This window comes from Anopheles nili, chromosome 2 (genome assembly GCF_943737925.1).
Source record: "Anopheles nili chromosome 2, idAnoNiliSN_F5_01, whole genome shotgun sequence".
Taxonomy (NCBI): Eukaryota; Metazoa; Arthropoda; class Insecta; order Diptera; family Culicidae; genus Anopheles; species Anopheles nili.
In genome coordinates this window covers 46,678,200-46,693,915 of record NC_071291.1, presented here as the reverse complement: position 1 = coordinate 46,693,915, position 15,716 = coordinate 46,678,200, and the positions used below count along the sequence as shown (strand labels likewise).

General features: G+C 41.8%; 2 protein-coding genes across 2 annotated transcripts; one reads left to right on the top strand and one right to left on the bottom strand.

The window, feature by feature from the left end:
• Positions 1 to 537: 537 nt before the first annotated feature.
• Positions 538 to 15,652, top strand: LOC128730821 (E3 ubiquitin-protein ligase RNF19A-like). Its single transcript, XM_053823902.1, has 8 exons — positions 538 to 759; positions 1,390 to 2,059; positions 2,286 to 2,567; positions 2,635 to 2,732; positions 13,024 to 13,189; positions 13,273 to 13,432; positions 13,514 to 13,784; positions 13,867 to 15,652. Exons 1-8 carry the CDS (start codon positions 538 to 540, stop codon positions 14,749 to 14,751), a joined length of 2,754 nt encoding a protein of 917 aa, XP_053679877.1. The 3' UTR covers positions 14,752 to 15,652.
• Positions 4,208 to 6,049, bottom strand: LOC128730822 (uncharacterized). The gene is made up of 3 exons (XM_053823903.1): positions 5,723 to 6,049; positions 5,335 to 5,655; positions 4,208 to 5,237 (listed from the first exon to the last, which is right to left on the bottom strand). The coding sequence occupies exons 1-3, from the start codon at positions 6,047 to 6,049 to the stop codon at positions 4,590 to 4,592; spliced, it is 1,296 nt and encodes a 431-aa protein (XP_053679878.1). The 3' UTR covers positions 4,208 to 4,589.
• Positions 15,653 to 15,716: the final 64 nt, after the last annotated feature.

The following is a 15,716-nucleotide window of genomic DNA, read 5'->3' as shown; positions in this document are numbered from 1 at the left end:
GAAAAAATAATCAATTTTAATTTGTTTCTTTCCAGAAATTGCGTATTGCAACAAACTTGATCCGGCACCCGGCATTGGCATTTTGTTAGCGATACACTCAGCAAATCCTGCCGCATGATAACAGTTCATAGAATTTGTAATACTCAATGCCAATGCAGGCTGTGAAGACAAACTCAATGGAGCAGAAGTGAACCATCTGTTTTTTAATGCGATAACACTAAAAAGCAAATATCGTGTGGGATGGAGTGACATTGAGCAGATTTATTCGTTGTGAACATTTACCTATCAGTGCCTAACTGGTGATCAGTTTAATTTGTCCCAGTTCAGTTCACCAGTTTAAAATATTTTTTGTACAATTTTCCATTATTCTATTAATGCTCAAGCGTGTGTTTTAGATGCAGCCATCGTCTTCAACCAGTTGAAACAAGACTTAGCGCGTGTGGATATGTGTATTTGAGTGAAGATATGTGTATTTGAGTGAAGATTTAACCGTGCATATATACAGAAAGACAGAGGGGCTTGTTGGCCGGCTACAAGATGCGCGGCTCAAGTCGAAATACCTTCAACTTGAACTTTCCTCTGCGCCGATTTTTGCTGCAAAGTGCTCGGGCCGCTCGAGGCAGCCCTCCACTTGGCCAAAGGCTTTGCGATGCGGAAAAGGGAGGAAACAACAGCGGAGGAAATGGCGCTCATGGAAGCGGTTCCAATGGGGGCGGAAAGCATGATAAGACTGTATCGTCAGGCCATGGCAGTAATAAGGTGAGTGCATTTTTTCTTTCTTTTGCTTAAGTTCTAATCGCAAAGAATCCATTCGATAAGATAGCATATTGTATTCGGTTCGACAACATGAGTCGGTTTAAACACGGTACTCGAATTGTATACAATTCGTATAAGTTTGTACCGTATTTTCCAATGTATAACAACTTTTTTGAAACAACTTTCCCGGGAAGGAGGAAAACAAAATGTTTTGTCCTAGACTCACATTCGAATGTTTTTTTTTAATCTAAATTTTATTTAATTGTTCCTTACGATCGTTTGTTTCATAGGAAGTCACTTTTTCATTGTTATTTTTATTTATTTAAGAGCGGCCTAGCCGTATTTAGATTTGAATAATTTTTTGTGAGCTGAAAGGCATTTCCTCCCAACAGCTGCAGAGAACCTTATCCCGGGCTGACTCAGTTAAGAGAGTCATTTTTTCATAAGTTCTTAAATTAAACATGATGCATTTGATCTTGAAAACAATCGTACGAATTTGAGTATGATGTACATAGTACTAGGGAATATATGCAACATTTTCGTATGCTTTTGATTTTATAACACACATTGCATATATAACGTGTATACGGAATTTTATAACGTTTATGTAATTCATTTTTTTCCTCTTTGCAGCTTAACTCGGATTCATCTTCGCAGCATTCTGCAAACTCTCCGGGAAATCTGGATCGGGGAACCGTTAGCTCAAAGCTTACCCCCAGCAGTCACAAATCATCACACAGCCTGCACAGTAAGGGGGGTAATACGGGTACGGCTGGAGGAGTTGGTTCGAACGTATCGTCCACTGCTGGGAAGGTTCCCGAAGAGTGTCCTTTGTGCTACGACGTACTACCCTCGAGCGATGACTATTATCCGCTGCTGAATTGCAAGCACTACGCGTGCCGAGCGTGCCTCGAAAATTATCTGATGATCCAGATTTCCGAATCGCGTACGGATATCAGCTGTCCACAATGTTCGGACTCGATGCATCCCACTGACATACGAACGCTCTTGAAAGCGTTCCCGACCGCCATCACAAAGTACGAGGACTTTATGGTTCGACGAGTGTTGCTGTCGGATCCGGATTCCCGCTGGTGTCCCGGACCGGACTGCACCTACGCGGTCATTGCCACCGGATGTGCCTCTTGTCCGAGAATCAGCTGCCAAAGGCCCGGTTGCGACGTCCAATTTTGTTATCATTGCAAGGCGGAATGGCATCCAGATCAGACCTGCGACGCGGCTCGTGCATCTCGCCAAAGTCCAACGCGCGCCCTGTCCGGTAGTATTAGAAAAAGTTCACAGCATAGTAAGATTTCTCTATTTGAATCCTTTTCTATTCTCCACTTCCTTTCATTTTCCGAGGAAGCTGCTGTTGCTGACTCGCACGTTAATTCCAATCTACCTTGTTGTATTATCCGAGGGCTCCTATACTATGATTCCTTAAAATGACTAATGCTCCATTAGGCACTTTTAACCCTTCTCTTATGTGTATGTTGTCTTCTAATTTTGCATCGTTTGCTTTTGTGTTTTAGAGGACGAAATTAAACCCTGTCCCAGGTGTCAAGTGCTGATCGTGAAGATGGATGACGGATCTTGTAACCACATGGTGTGTGCCATCTGTGGTTCTGAGTTTTGCTGGCTGTGCATGAAGGAAATCAGCGATCTTCATTATCTGAGCCCATCTGGGTGTACATTCTGGGGTAAAAAACCTTGGTCGCGTAAAAAGAAATTACTGTGGCAACTCGGCACACTAGTGGGAGCTCCACTTGGAATAGCCTTGGTAGCAGGAATTGCCGTCCCAGCAATGATCATAGGTATGAACATATGTCGGGTAATCGGTTCTGTTTTCGACACTAATTGTTATCTTTTACCACATTTTAGGAATCCCCGTTTGGGTTGGCAGGAAAATACACACGCGCTATAAATCGGCCGGTAAACATAAACGTAATTTTGCTGTTCTTGGAGGAGTAACGGCATCGGTGAGTGCAACTTGATTATGTTATTAAAGTTGTGATGTTATCATGTTACAATGATTATTCCAATTAGAAACACAAAATCAATTTCAAATTTGTATACTATTCTCTACTGTTAATTGCAATATTGCGGACAACAGCGATTGCATCCCCTTCGATGTAGAGTAGTATAATTATGTGTACAATACAAATCAACAGAAATAGATATAACCCTTTGCTGCAGCTTATAGCATTTGGTAGCTATGACTGATTGAAAGATCGACCCTATCATACACCACATATAGTGAATTTTTAATTGTGTGTGTATATATACATATATATGAAACTAGTAAATTGTATTACCAAGCATAGTATGTGTACAATTTTAAGGGGATTCGTTACTTAACCCCTGTGAATAGTAGTCACTGCCATGCTAGTAATGACAGTTATAATAATAGAGAGTTTCAAAACCCTATAGGTGTGTAATGCCTGTTAGGAATGACCGTCCCGTACTTCGGATGTGCGAAAGTAAAGAGTTAAGTTAACGATTTTATGCGTTTCAAAAACGCTAATTATTCCGCGGTTATTATTTCTGAACTGGTCCTCTTCATCTGATCCTGTCTATATATATTTTTCTTTCCTTATCGTCATTGCGATTCTGTCGGCATTCGTGATGACAGCGGCTGTTAGGATACAATGTATTCTAACACCTGTATTGATTGATTGATGATTATAGGTTAAAATTAAAAGGATTTGTCGTCTTTTTAGAGAAACATAATACTTTTCCAGTACTGGTATCTTGGCAAAAACAATATACCATGGGTAAGGAATAGTCCGGCCCGGAAGCATATTTTTGTATGTCGCACGAAGAACACAAAATCCAATTCCAAATCCATTAGAGAGCATGTTTAACAGACGATCATTTGCACTCTATTTTAATTGCTGTATGTACGCAATTAGATCCTCGGTTTGACTATACAGTTTCAAACCATTAATAAATACTACATATTAACACTTCTACGCTCGATCGCGAAGTATCCAACGTGCAGCGTGCAGCCGTCGAAGAGGTCATATTTTGCTCTGCTGTATTTGTCACATGTGTCAAGATCTGTTTCAGGCCCACAGGTTCAGGCTATTTTTTACTGTCTGGCCTTTTTGATGAAAACTGTGTAGACCCCCCTGCAATACGCGTTTCGACAAATTTGTTTTTCACTATTCTCGAAGGTGTTAGCGCTCTTTTAACACTATATAGAGAAATAATTTCTATGATTAAAATGAGCGTTGACTAGTAAAAACTGTCTCGCCTCACCTTGTTTTATGCTTACTCAAAGCAAAGTCTGTCGCGTTTGCGTCTGTTTTGTATTATAAAATAGGATAATTTGTAATTACTTCCAGTTTTAATAGTTAATTTCGGTGATATGTTTTTACGATGGGACATGCGCCATAAATATGAAACATCAAAAGTCATTTTGTAATCAACACTTTATTTAAACATCGTAATTGCTTTAGCCGAAAATATTTCACTTTGAAAGCTGTTATGGTTCACCAACCTGCAGTACAATTGAAATTGAGCTTATGCTTTTGTGAGTTCTGATCTTAAAGTAGTTACTTTTTAGTACGTTAGCACTCTTCAAATTATTTCTATGTGTGAGGCATGAATGTTAAAATTGTTTTTGTTCATATGAAGGAAGGCAACTGTTCATGCCGCAGTACAGTAACACGAATAATTTTACGATGCTGCAACGATCGGAACGTTTCGATCAAATTATACCTATGTCTTATTTCTTTGTTAGATGTGTGTGTGTGCCATTTGCTTAAAATAGTAATGTTATGTCGCATTCGAAAATTTACTTTGGATGGATGTTAGAACACTGAACAGCGAGTTCATAGTGTAGTGTCATGGTATTCGCCATAAAAACAGTTTTCCATGCCTAAAATGCCTTCGTCATATAGGTCCCTCAAAACATCCAGCAGACGCTGCTCTGCCGCTGGATTGCCAATCGCAATATCAACCGAACCTATGCATAGTAGTAATGCCAATAGTAGTGACTGTTTGTATTCGCAATCCATTTTGTTGCGACTATACCCGAGGGCCGCCTCTATGTCGACGTCCATTTTAAGGCAGCAGGATTTGAGAGCCTCATAGTAGAGGTCCAGAAGTCGGGACGTATGCTGGCGCCGGGTACTGGACGGAATGGACGAAATCAGCAGCAAAGCAAGATCATTCGTTGGTCGGCTGTATGTTACCATTTGCCAGTCGAGAATAGTACAACTGTCGGTTCGTTCATCATCCGATTCGCTGCGGAACAGCAAATTGTTGCACCAGAAGTCCGTATGTGTGATCAGTCCCATCGGTTCAATTGGCTGGAGTAGGGTTTCTATCAGGATCTTTGTTCTTGGACGAATTTTGCTAAGCGCTTTTAGTTCGTTCTCGTAGCCTGGCTTCTGTTCGAGAAATTTTGTCAATTGCGGCATACCCTGCTCGACGAGTTGCTGGTAGCTCTCGGTAGCACGTTTAGTTTGGAAAAGAAACTTGACAGGGTGAGAGAGAGAGAGTAAAAAAAATACAATTATCATTGCAGCACATTGGATAGAATTCAGCAATGGTCAATTGAACGAATTTTCTTACCGGATACTTTTCGTTCAGATCAGCCTTCTTTTTAATTTTGAGTCCGAGTGATAGCGCGTGAATCGTGGCAATAGCACGAATGGCTGCTTCTGTTTGACCGAGTGTGAGGCCCGTCGTAAAGTTGGCACTTTTGTAGCCTAGAGATCGCATATCCTCTAGCACTAGTATACTTTCCGTAGAGTCTGGACTACCAAGCGACATTTGAGCGTTGCTTCCTATTGGTGCGTATTGTGTGTAGAAACAGGTTGGAACCGCTATCACCATGCTACCGAGCTCCTTGGGAATATACTGCTCTTGAAATGACATCAGATCCGGAAGTATCTGCAACATGAAAAAGCTATTCAAACTCTGCACTCAATGTAATGTTAGCGAAATAACGAGAACATACGCTAGTGTAAAATTTAATTTCTCTTAGATCGAACTTTGCCTCGGTCACGAAGTATCGGCTAAAGGGATCCTGCGGCAGCAATTTTATCACAATGTCCAAGCTCTGGTTGATGCTCTGCCCAGCATTTCGCTCGAACTCATACACCACGGAGACGGAAAGGATATCGCTTAGATTGTTTACTCCATCCTGGCAGCCTTGTTTCACTTTAAAATCCGTGATTTTAATTCCGGTCCGTACCTCGTGATGCTTCTTGAGCACCTCCATCAACCAGTCCTCATTGATGGGCCAACTATCCGAGCAGGTGGAATCTTCTTCAGTGTCTGACATAGCGCTAAGCACGTATTTGTGTTTTTATTCGTGTTGTTTTTGTTTGTTTTATTTTTTCTTTGCTCTCTGGTCACTTCCTGCGATAGTACGGTACGGGAAATGTCTTTGATCAACCGTCCGTAATGAAAGGGTCTCGATTGGCTGCGAAAAGAGGAAATAGAGGGTGATCTAATTATAAATTTACACACATATGTATATATAATAATGATTTTGCAAAAATGCAATTTCTGCGCCTGGCTGTGTAACGTTCCTCACCGAGAACGAGCAAAGTTCAACATTATCTCGGTTGGAGGTGGTCTATTTCTGGAATGTCGCTTGCATGAAATCATTGACTAATCTCAATGCTGTTCATGTAGTATCGCAAGAGCATTTAATGTTAATGTTTTCGTGGAATAACGGGTTTTATATTATCATCGTTCACACAAATGATGTCATTCAATTTTAACGTGTACAATTAAATATAATTTATGAGCATCTTTCGTGTTCGAATAGCTTAGAATTTCTATTGAATTTCTGATTTTTAATGATACTCAGGAGGTTGGGGAAACAATTCTTCCATCCTGTGTAAATAAACATTGTGCATTTGGGTGCATCTCGTTCAATAAAGCTAGGATTTAACATATTGTTGCGTCCAAGATATGCGAAATCATGTTTAATTATCCTTCGTACAGTCTCAAACCGCTCAAACCAGAAGGGATAGCTTCGACAAACAGGACATGGATTTCCCAGGACTTTGTAGGTCAAGGACAGATGATTTCAAGTGGAAGCTAGAGCGAGAGAATATGTGCTCCTGTTCCAGAAAAGATACATTTGCTCTCATTTCACGACACGCAAGACAAGATCCTGATGGAACCCCTCTCACGTAGCATTTTTAGTGGGCCAAAAATTCCTTTCGTGTTGGATGTGCATACAATATGAATACGCTCCAACACACGCATAGTCAATCTATCCAGTGTCTAGCCATGCATCGCAACAATAGTTCAATGAATATTTCATATGTGCCGTTGGAATAGTTCTTTTTTTAATGGGCTCAGAGGAGCATCAGTGATAATCAAACCGTACCAAGCTCCCATTTCTAACGTTCGGGTGTTTTGGCGATGAGTTGTATGGGCCGGTTTTATTCCGTTACGTACCGCTACACGTATAATATACCACACCTGGTACGACACACCCTAAACGCGTTGCACTATGTTATTATTTCTTTGGCAACTAAATGGCTAATTCACGGTCTGATGATGGAACATTTTCAACTACCACTTCCGGAATGGGGTGAATTGCCCCGACGTTGGCCCGACGTTAAAAGCCGATTTCTGTTATTCACTTTTCACAGAGCAAAAGACAGAGAGAGAGAGCACGGAAGAGGTACCCCTATGTAGGATCTGTGGGCGACACACCTTTCTTTGTTTGGCTGCATCAGCGTGGTGTGTGGTTCGTTGACTGTTGATTTGGCGGGGCTTGAATTACATCGAATAAGAGTGTTCAGTTTCATACTGCATGATTCAGCCCAATCCCTGTACTGTGTTCAATGTTCTTAGTGTAAATCATACTATCGCAAATGTTATGTCGAAAAATTTCGATAACTTTTAGCGTTCATTTTCCAGTTGAATATGATAATGAATTTATTTGTCACTCCAATTCTACCCTGCTGATGATGCATCAAAGTAATGCCCTTTCCAATAAAGGTCATACAAAAGCAGGATATGTACTATTCAAGGTATGTGAACGGCAGCAGGTCGAGTCCTTACCACTACACCACCGCCAAGTGCGATCACGGATGGTTGAGCAATGAGTAACGAATAATAATTCTTATCAGCTTTAACAGTTTTATCGATTGACACGGCAAACACTCTGGTGTCACAACGTACTGTAACGATTCGTCGTTCCTTGAGCAGAGATATCGTTACTACCGAAATGGATTCGGTCGTCACCCAGCATCTAAACTGTTGGTTAAAACCGGGACTAGCAGGCACATCTGAACACGATGAGTCTTTAACGTCAACTGACTGTTTGGTGGAGGCTCATCTTCGGAGGGCTCGCCCTATTTCTCGGAGCGTAATTGAGAGCAATGAATGGTGGTGAAAAGAGAATAGGACCAAAATGAGACGCAATCTGTGCTTATGCTGCCCTCGTGGTGTTCTGGAATGATGAACAACGAATGAGAGCCTGGTATTTCCATCATCAAAATGCAAAACAAGCAGCCCAAAGCCAGCAGCGCCGAGTGACCAATCCGTCCACATGCTTGGAGAATTTCACTAAACACATGCTGCGGATAGTAGTTACACGCCAGATTTCTCTCTCTCTCTTTCTCTCTCTCTCTCGTTCTCCAACAATTTTGTTCTCCTCATATTTTCCCCGCATTTCTCAAATTCTCAATTTCCATGTTCCAGGTCAGGTTTTCCCTGTTCCGTTTGTCGTCCTCGTACTGTTTGTGAGAGCTCTGAAGGACTGTCGCGCACTCTTGGGGTTACAAGATCCAGTGCGTTGTGTACTATCTTAGCGAAGGCAAAGCGACCGATTTTAAAAATAAGCATAGGTCCCGAGACTGACAGACAGACCAAACGGACGACGGGTGGAATGGGTGTTGGATCGTGAGCTACAGTATGACTACGAATGTGGGAGGGTTTTACAGCGCTCACTTCACGGTTATAGGAAAACCAAAACGTATCGAAGGGATTCTTTGAACTCTCTAGCTGCAACTGTGACGAATCAATGAATCATCACAGCGGGGTGATCTTCGTAAGGCATGGTTTAATCGGTTTCAAAAAATGGCATTCGGCAGTAATGCTTGCAGTAAAAAAGTACAGCATTACTTTAGCGTAGTATCTATAGTTCACGTTGTGACTCGGGTGGATTGGGTTTTTTGCTTCATATAATTTATTAGCTAGGCGCCTAGCCATTTCAGAGATATGAAAACATGTCGTCTAACTGAAACTACACTACAAGCAAAATTTGGGATGTATCGTTCGTCTCGACGTTTCATGAGCTTGTCACCTCTTTGCTCCATACAAATTTCCAAGGCGTAGCGTTGTGCATGGGTGTGTTTGCTATCGTCGTGAGCATCGCGCGTACCGCTCAACACCCCGCTCCACATAGCTCCCACAAACTAGCTCATTTTTCTTGTCACTCGTATCGGCCGGGGTCGTCACGAGTTTTTGTTCCGTTCTGTCTGTACCAAAACTATCTCCGCACTCGTCTTGAGCTTCAAACCCGTACTGAGCGGCCCTAACGTAGCTCAATCACTCAATGTTATTATCAGAACGGAATGTCCGTGGAACAACGACTAGAAGTTTGTAGCGATCGCTTATATTTAGCGAATTTCAATTAGGGGTTTCCCATTCTTAATAAATTAATAATTTCAAAATAAGTTTAACCCTTTCCGATGCCAACAACAAAATGGTTCAACCATTTAAGCAAATCACACAGTAGAAGAAAATCGGAGGGAAAACTGTATGGGACAATTTATGTTATCAATTTTGTAATCGTCGCGAAATTGTCTAAATTACGTTTACGATAGCATTTCCTATAGGAGAGATGCATTCATAAGATGCCATGCATGCGAAATTCATTGACTTCAATTTAAAGCATAGACCGGCAATTGTTTCTACGATTGGTTTGCAAAGCACATTTTCATAACGATTCAGGTGCTTGTTTATATTAACAAAATATGGTATTGAATTTACTCATAACCGAGGGTAGGCTTTCTGGCAAAAGGTACAGCAATTCGTACAATTAGCCAATCGCTTCGATCAGAAAGCTATTGGATTGGTTTTACCCTTAGCGAAGGAATTCTGTTTATGATAAACACCGAAGAAGCAAATCCAGTACAATTGAAAGTATGCGGAATGATAAGGAATGATTGGTTGGCGATAGGAATCACGATATCGGGGGATCGACGGATATTACCAACGTATTTATTACCGATCGATATATTACCTACCGAGCTCCATCACCTAAACATGGGAAACGGAAGTCCTTCCCTGCAAACCAGCCAGATATGGATAACGCTTTTGTAAGGTTGAGTTAAAGTCCGTAATTATGTTCAATGTTTTTTTCTACTTTCATGTAAATAATATCGACTGTTGAAAGATTAGTTTTTTATATTGTCAAAAACATATGATTTTGACTGAAATATTTACGCTCATATCTCTTGATGGTTCCTACTCATTTGCTCGAAAGATATAATTTAGTGTGTAAGAAGTTTAATCCAAGCACACTTAGCGCCAAATACCCTAATCATTTTTTTAAATCCACTAAAAATATCTGTCTTTTTGATTGTGATGTGCCGACCATGAACGTGAAATAATGGTGCAGATCAGAAACAAACTTGCGAGACGGTATTTTGCTAAGCAAATTCAAGTCAGTTTCACGTTATGGGTAATATGGGGTTCTCAGCGATCTCAAAATATATTTTAATCGGCGTCATAATTTTGCCTTAAAAGAAAGAAAGTCAACCGTTAGCAACGGGGCACATAATATGAGACTCGACGGCTGAATCGGTAAATTTTCGACGCTCAATCATTTCAATACAAAACTTCATATCTCATCAATTCTAACTTCTCCCCTCTCTAATTCGACCCGAAATAATTCAAATTTGCAAAGCAAAGAGAAGAGAGGCAGAAAAAGCAAGGCAAGGCAGCAGCCAAGCACAACAAGACCTAATCAGAACGAATAAGAGCATAGGGGGGAGAATCGTTTCGACACTTAGTACACTCAGAGCTAATGTTCCACTCCGACATGCACTCGCGGCCACACGGTCAAGAAGAGCTTGAAGCGAAAATAACGAGAGCAGAGCGTACGGGCCTGAGCTTCCTTCCAAATGGATTTTTTTTTTATTTCATGATCACTCAATTTTACGTGAGCGCCATTGATTTGCAACACATGCTAGGCAACATCCTCATGAAACGTCGACTTTTTACTGCATCTCGACGTCGACGCGACGGTCGAGGCGACGATACGAAACGTCGGCTCGACGGTCGAGCCGACGATATTTAACGTCGCCACAGCCCTAAATGCTAGTCGTGTAGATTTTCGCTGCCTTTAGTGTAATGCATATTCACTAAAATGAAAGACACGCAAATGGAGAATGTCATTATTTTCATCATTAGTGTGTAATTGAAATTTAATTCTATCAACCGATTTCATCTTCTTAACTCCGCCGAAGGCTTTCCAAGCTGCAGGCAGCTAACAAAATCGATTTAGGAATATTGGGGTTGAGCATAACATGTGGCACTCCGTTCATGTCATTCTGTTCCACCGGACTAGATTGGTTTGTTTGGCGTACGCCGTCTCTTTTACGCTCTTTCATGCAACGCCAATCAGTAAAATTGGATCATGTTTTGGTGGTATGGCTATACGGATAAGTGTAGATCTTTTCGCTTTAACTTCAGCATACGATGGCATCTACTAACTTATTACCAACCGTTAGATTCATTAGAGTATTTTTTCCTTTTAATTATGTTCTGATTGATTCCACATCAGGGTAGAAACAAATTTCTGGAATATGCTACCATGCTGTAAGTGGAACAAGATTTGCAATTTGCAGTTCGTGTAGCTCGATTTGGGATTAATTTCCTGTTTTGCATTTGTTCCATGCATGTTAACCTTTACTTACGCCGTCGTACGACCTAAGAGATTCAAAAGAAGCTCATTTGCTGGATGATGCATTATAAATGCATCATAACTTCATTCATTGAACGCTTTGGCTCGTTTCATTACTGTATTAGATTTCATTACCTTTATTAGATGGCAATATTTCCGTTGATATTGTAAATTATTGTTTTGCAGTCAAATGGTTTCAATATATTCCATCTACAAAAATGTAATACAAAAAAGTAACATACGAAAAGATGTTATACGAAATATCATGTTAGACCAAATATCGTTTAAATATTGCCTAAAACATCTACATTATGGAAGGCCAAAGTAGTGCACCATTCGTATATAGCACCTTTTTCACTGCATCTTTCAATGGTTTTGCGTTGATTTGCGTTTCCCTAGCTTTCTTATTGTGTGTAGGCAACTTCGGTTGAATATTTAAACAGATCACCCGGTATGACATTGCAGATGCACTAATAATAGACCTCAGCGTTTTACTCATCTGAGCGAAAAAGTCTTCCGGCGATGAAAAATAAAATCTTCATCGTTGGTACTTCCTCCCTCCGCCACGCTCATTCCAGTAACGAAGGAAAATCCGGCCAAGTACACCACAGCATACTCTTGCCTGAATATGTGTTACTAGCGGCTATTTGTTGTGGTTAACTAGCATCGTCCGGTGGGGCTTCTTCTCGCTTACGACTACGACCCTTACTGTGCATGGTTCATCGTGGGACTAGCTAAAATCGCTTTCCGTTTTCACTCACAACAGAAGCTAAATGGTGAAAAGAAAAGTTGTCGTAAGCACGATCGTCCTAAATATAAGCCAAATTTGCCACCATTTCTCCGTGCTCATCGTTTCCTCTTGAGATCGACGGGAGAATTACAAGAACTCAGCTTCTGCGGTAGTCCAATGACGTCAGAAGCGTGTCTGGAATGACCTACATTACGAAAAGGGGAACGAGTCGGAGAATCATGGATGCTGTTGCTTCGTTCGTTCGCTTCTGCATCGCCATATTTACGCCCGTGGGTGTGGCGTTGACGAAGCGAATGATTTTCTGTGATAGCTTATATCGGGTGGCATCGTATTAAAGTTGAAGAGCTTTGAACCTTCACATTCTTGAACATCCTTTATGCTTTTTTTTATTAGCGGCAACGAGCAACTTTACCGTTCTGTACTTCCTTGTTTGCTGCTAAAAGGCGAATGTAAATTTCAGAGTTTGTTCGGCTCAAAGAAAGACTTTACAGGCTACAAGGCATTGGAGCAAATAGATGGAGATAAACAATTATTACAGCTGCTATGTTGGTTTTATTTTAGGTTCTATTGACATTTAAATGCCAAACTAATCCTGTTGTTCTTTGTTTCACGTGTGCATTTTTAGGTGATAGTGTCGCCTGTCCTAGCCGGATTAGCGGTTGCCATCGGTGTGCCAATATTGCTGTTTTACGTGTATGGTGTCGTACCTGTCTCGCTATGCCGTGCGGGTTGTGGTGAAGGGACGAAATTTGAATTCGACGAGGAAGAAGACAACGCTTCCCGTAATCACGGTATGTTCGCACATATTCACCAAATGCGAGCTTGTTTGCGTAGTTTGTGATTTGTAAATTAATCACTTTTTTATGTACCGCAGACGCCGCCAGTGTAGATGCTGTTTCGCGCATCGGAGCTACCAGTATTGGAGAGGTCAGTCTGAGCGTGGCCAGCGGAAGCCATCTCGGGGTTTCAAGCCAGCATTCGGCATATGGCGTAACGAATCCCTCTACCACGGCTCTTGCGGGCAGTATTACTGGGTAAAGTATAATTCCATCGAAATTTTAAAACATTTTGAGCTTAGAGAGCTGATCGAATATGTTGTTTGTTGTGCACCGCAGGCACCGTTTGGAGGTTCAAGCTGATGTAAGCACGTCTGAAACTGCTTCTGCAGTAACGTGCGTGAGCGAAAAATCTGGGAACACTCTGAACGACGCAGCTTCCACCAAGGCCCTGGCCGGGTCAATACTAAGCTATAAGCCACAGGCAGAGTCTAGTGCGTTCTCCGAGGACGGTGCTTCGGAACGAGTACGCTTCGACAATACCGTGTGTTACGTTATCGACAGTAAGAAAGATTCCTGTGATTTTTTGTACACTATGCCGTTGGATCAGGTAAACGTGCAACCGGCCGTAGCAGACTGCATGGGCATTAAGATTTCATCGTTGCATTGTGTTGTGTATGTGATTATTTCAGGACACTGCAGCCGACAAGGCCAGCCTGGGCAGTGGACGATCATTCCGTAGTTCTGAGCGTTCGTTCAGGGATGATTTCGATTCAACCAGCGTGTCTTCGGCGCACAAGCGCATCAATTTCGGCAAGCTGATTCCCAAGCTAAGTTCCAGTCAACATCGCAATCTGTCGGTGGACAGTGCAACCGGTTCGTATAATATTCCGGAGAATGTCAGTCTTGAGCAGGAGCTAGAACAGGAGGAAGCGACTGGTCCGCATGTGGCCTCATCGTACACGGCTGCCTCATCCTCAGCACAGTTGCGAAATGCTGCAGTACAATCCGCTGGATCTACTTCCCGCCAGCACAAAGTTCAGCCCGGCTCGTTGAACCCGTCTCCCGAGCTCGCTGCAAAGCATACAGGCGTGGCTGCTAAACCTTTGCCAATGGCTATAAATTCAAGTAGCAGCAGCTGTTCATCGAATGAAGCGATCAATAGAGCAATTTTAGTAGAGAATCCTGTTCTGGCAACGTACGGCACGGATGTGCTGACTACAGGGCTGACAGAGGTGGCCCAAAACCAAACAAATGAATCGAAACCAACCCAGCTATCAGAATCACCACCGTTGTCCTCGAACTCCGATAGTGATAACTCTTCTCTAGGACAACAGCTGACCGCAGGTCCTGCTAAATCGCGCACGCACATTTTACGCAATTTGTTCTTTTCGATTCCTAATCCATCGGAAACGCCTATAGCACCGACGGAGGTCACAATCGAGTGCGGACATGTTCATTCCACAGCATCGCGTAGTACCGCGCTGTCGGCGGCACTGTCCTCTCCTCTGTCACAATCCTCTTCGAATGCTTCCTCCTCTGCTTCCTCGACAAGTACTCCGGACGGAAAGTCTTGAACTTTTATTACTAGAGGTATATGTACTGTGCGCAAGATAGGGCAAATTGATATCATTTTTTGCCATAAGATAGTGAAAGGTGGAATTTGCATTTTTTTTACATTGGCCACTCGTTGCTAGGAACGGTTGATGTGAGTTTCCACGATTTACCACAGTACGGTTCTTGTGTGTTTTTGTATCCTCCTTCTCCGTTACTACTGCCTCTATTAATCACAAAAAAATACGAAAAACGCATCAATCGATATCACAAGACTGTAATCTGCCAGGAGAAGCAAAACACGGCTAACATTGTGTTTGTTGATCATAGTCACCAACCTGGTGACTTTTGGCGTTGAAATAAGAGGGAAGATGCTGTGTTGTAGACGATAACCCTCAATCAAGGCGTGGGATTCGGTAGGTAAAATTTAAAAAAAAAAAGAACTTAGTTATAGGCGTTAGGCATCTCTGTTAACACGCCAAATCTGCGAAAAAGAGCATTTTGGGTTTATTTTTTTTTGTACTAGAACTTGCAAGGAGAGAGAGTGCGAGACAATAGGAAAAGTATCTTGCAGAACAAAATATTGTTCGAGCAGTACTAGCTAGCACGTTGAAACGAATGGAAAAGAACATAGTATCAGTAGATAGTGGTAAGGAAGAGAAAAAGAGATAGAGACAGAGAGAGAGAGAGAGAGAGAGAGGACGGAAAGTTAGTTCTATTTGACAAAGGTTAATTTACAGCAGAAGTAAAAGGGGAAATTCCCAACCGAGGTAGAACGAAATTCCTTTTTATCTGATGGGGTCGATAGTACTAATATTCTATTTAAAGAACGTTTAAAATCCCACGACAGATAATCTTTAAATCGCCTTTGCGAAAAAACGTGAAATCGTGGACATGCGAACACACACGCATGAAATACACATTTAAATAATCCCAATAAGCTGTTGCAGTGTTTTTTTTTTTCAATATTTAGAGGTGAGTAACAGGC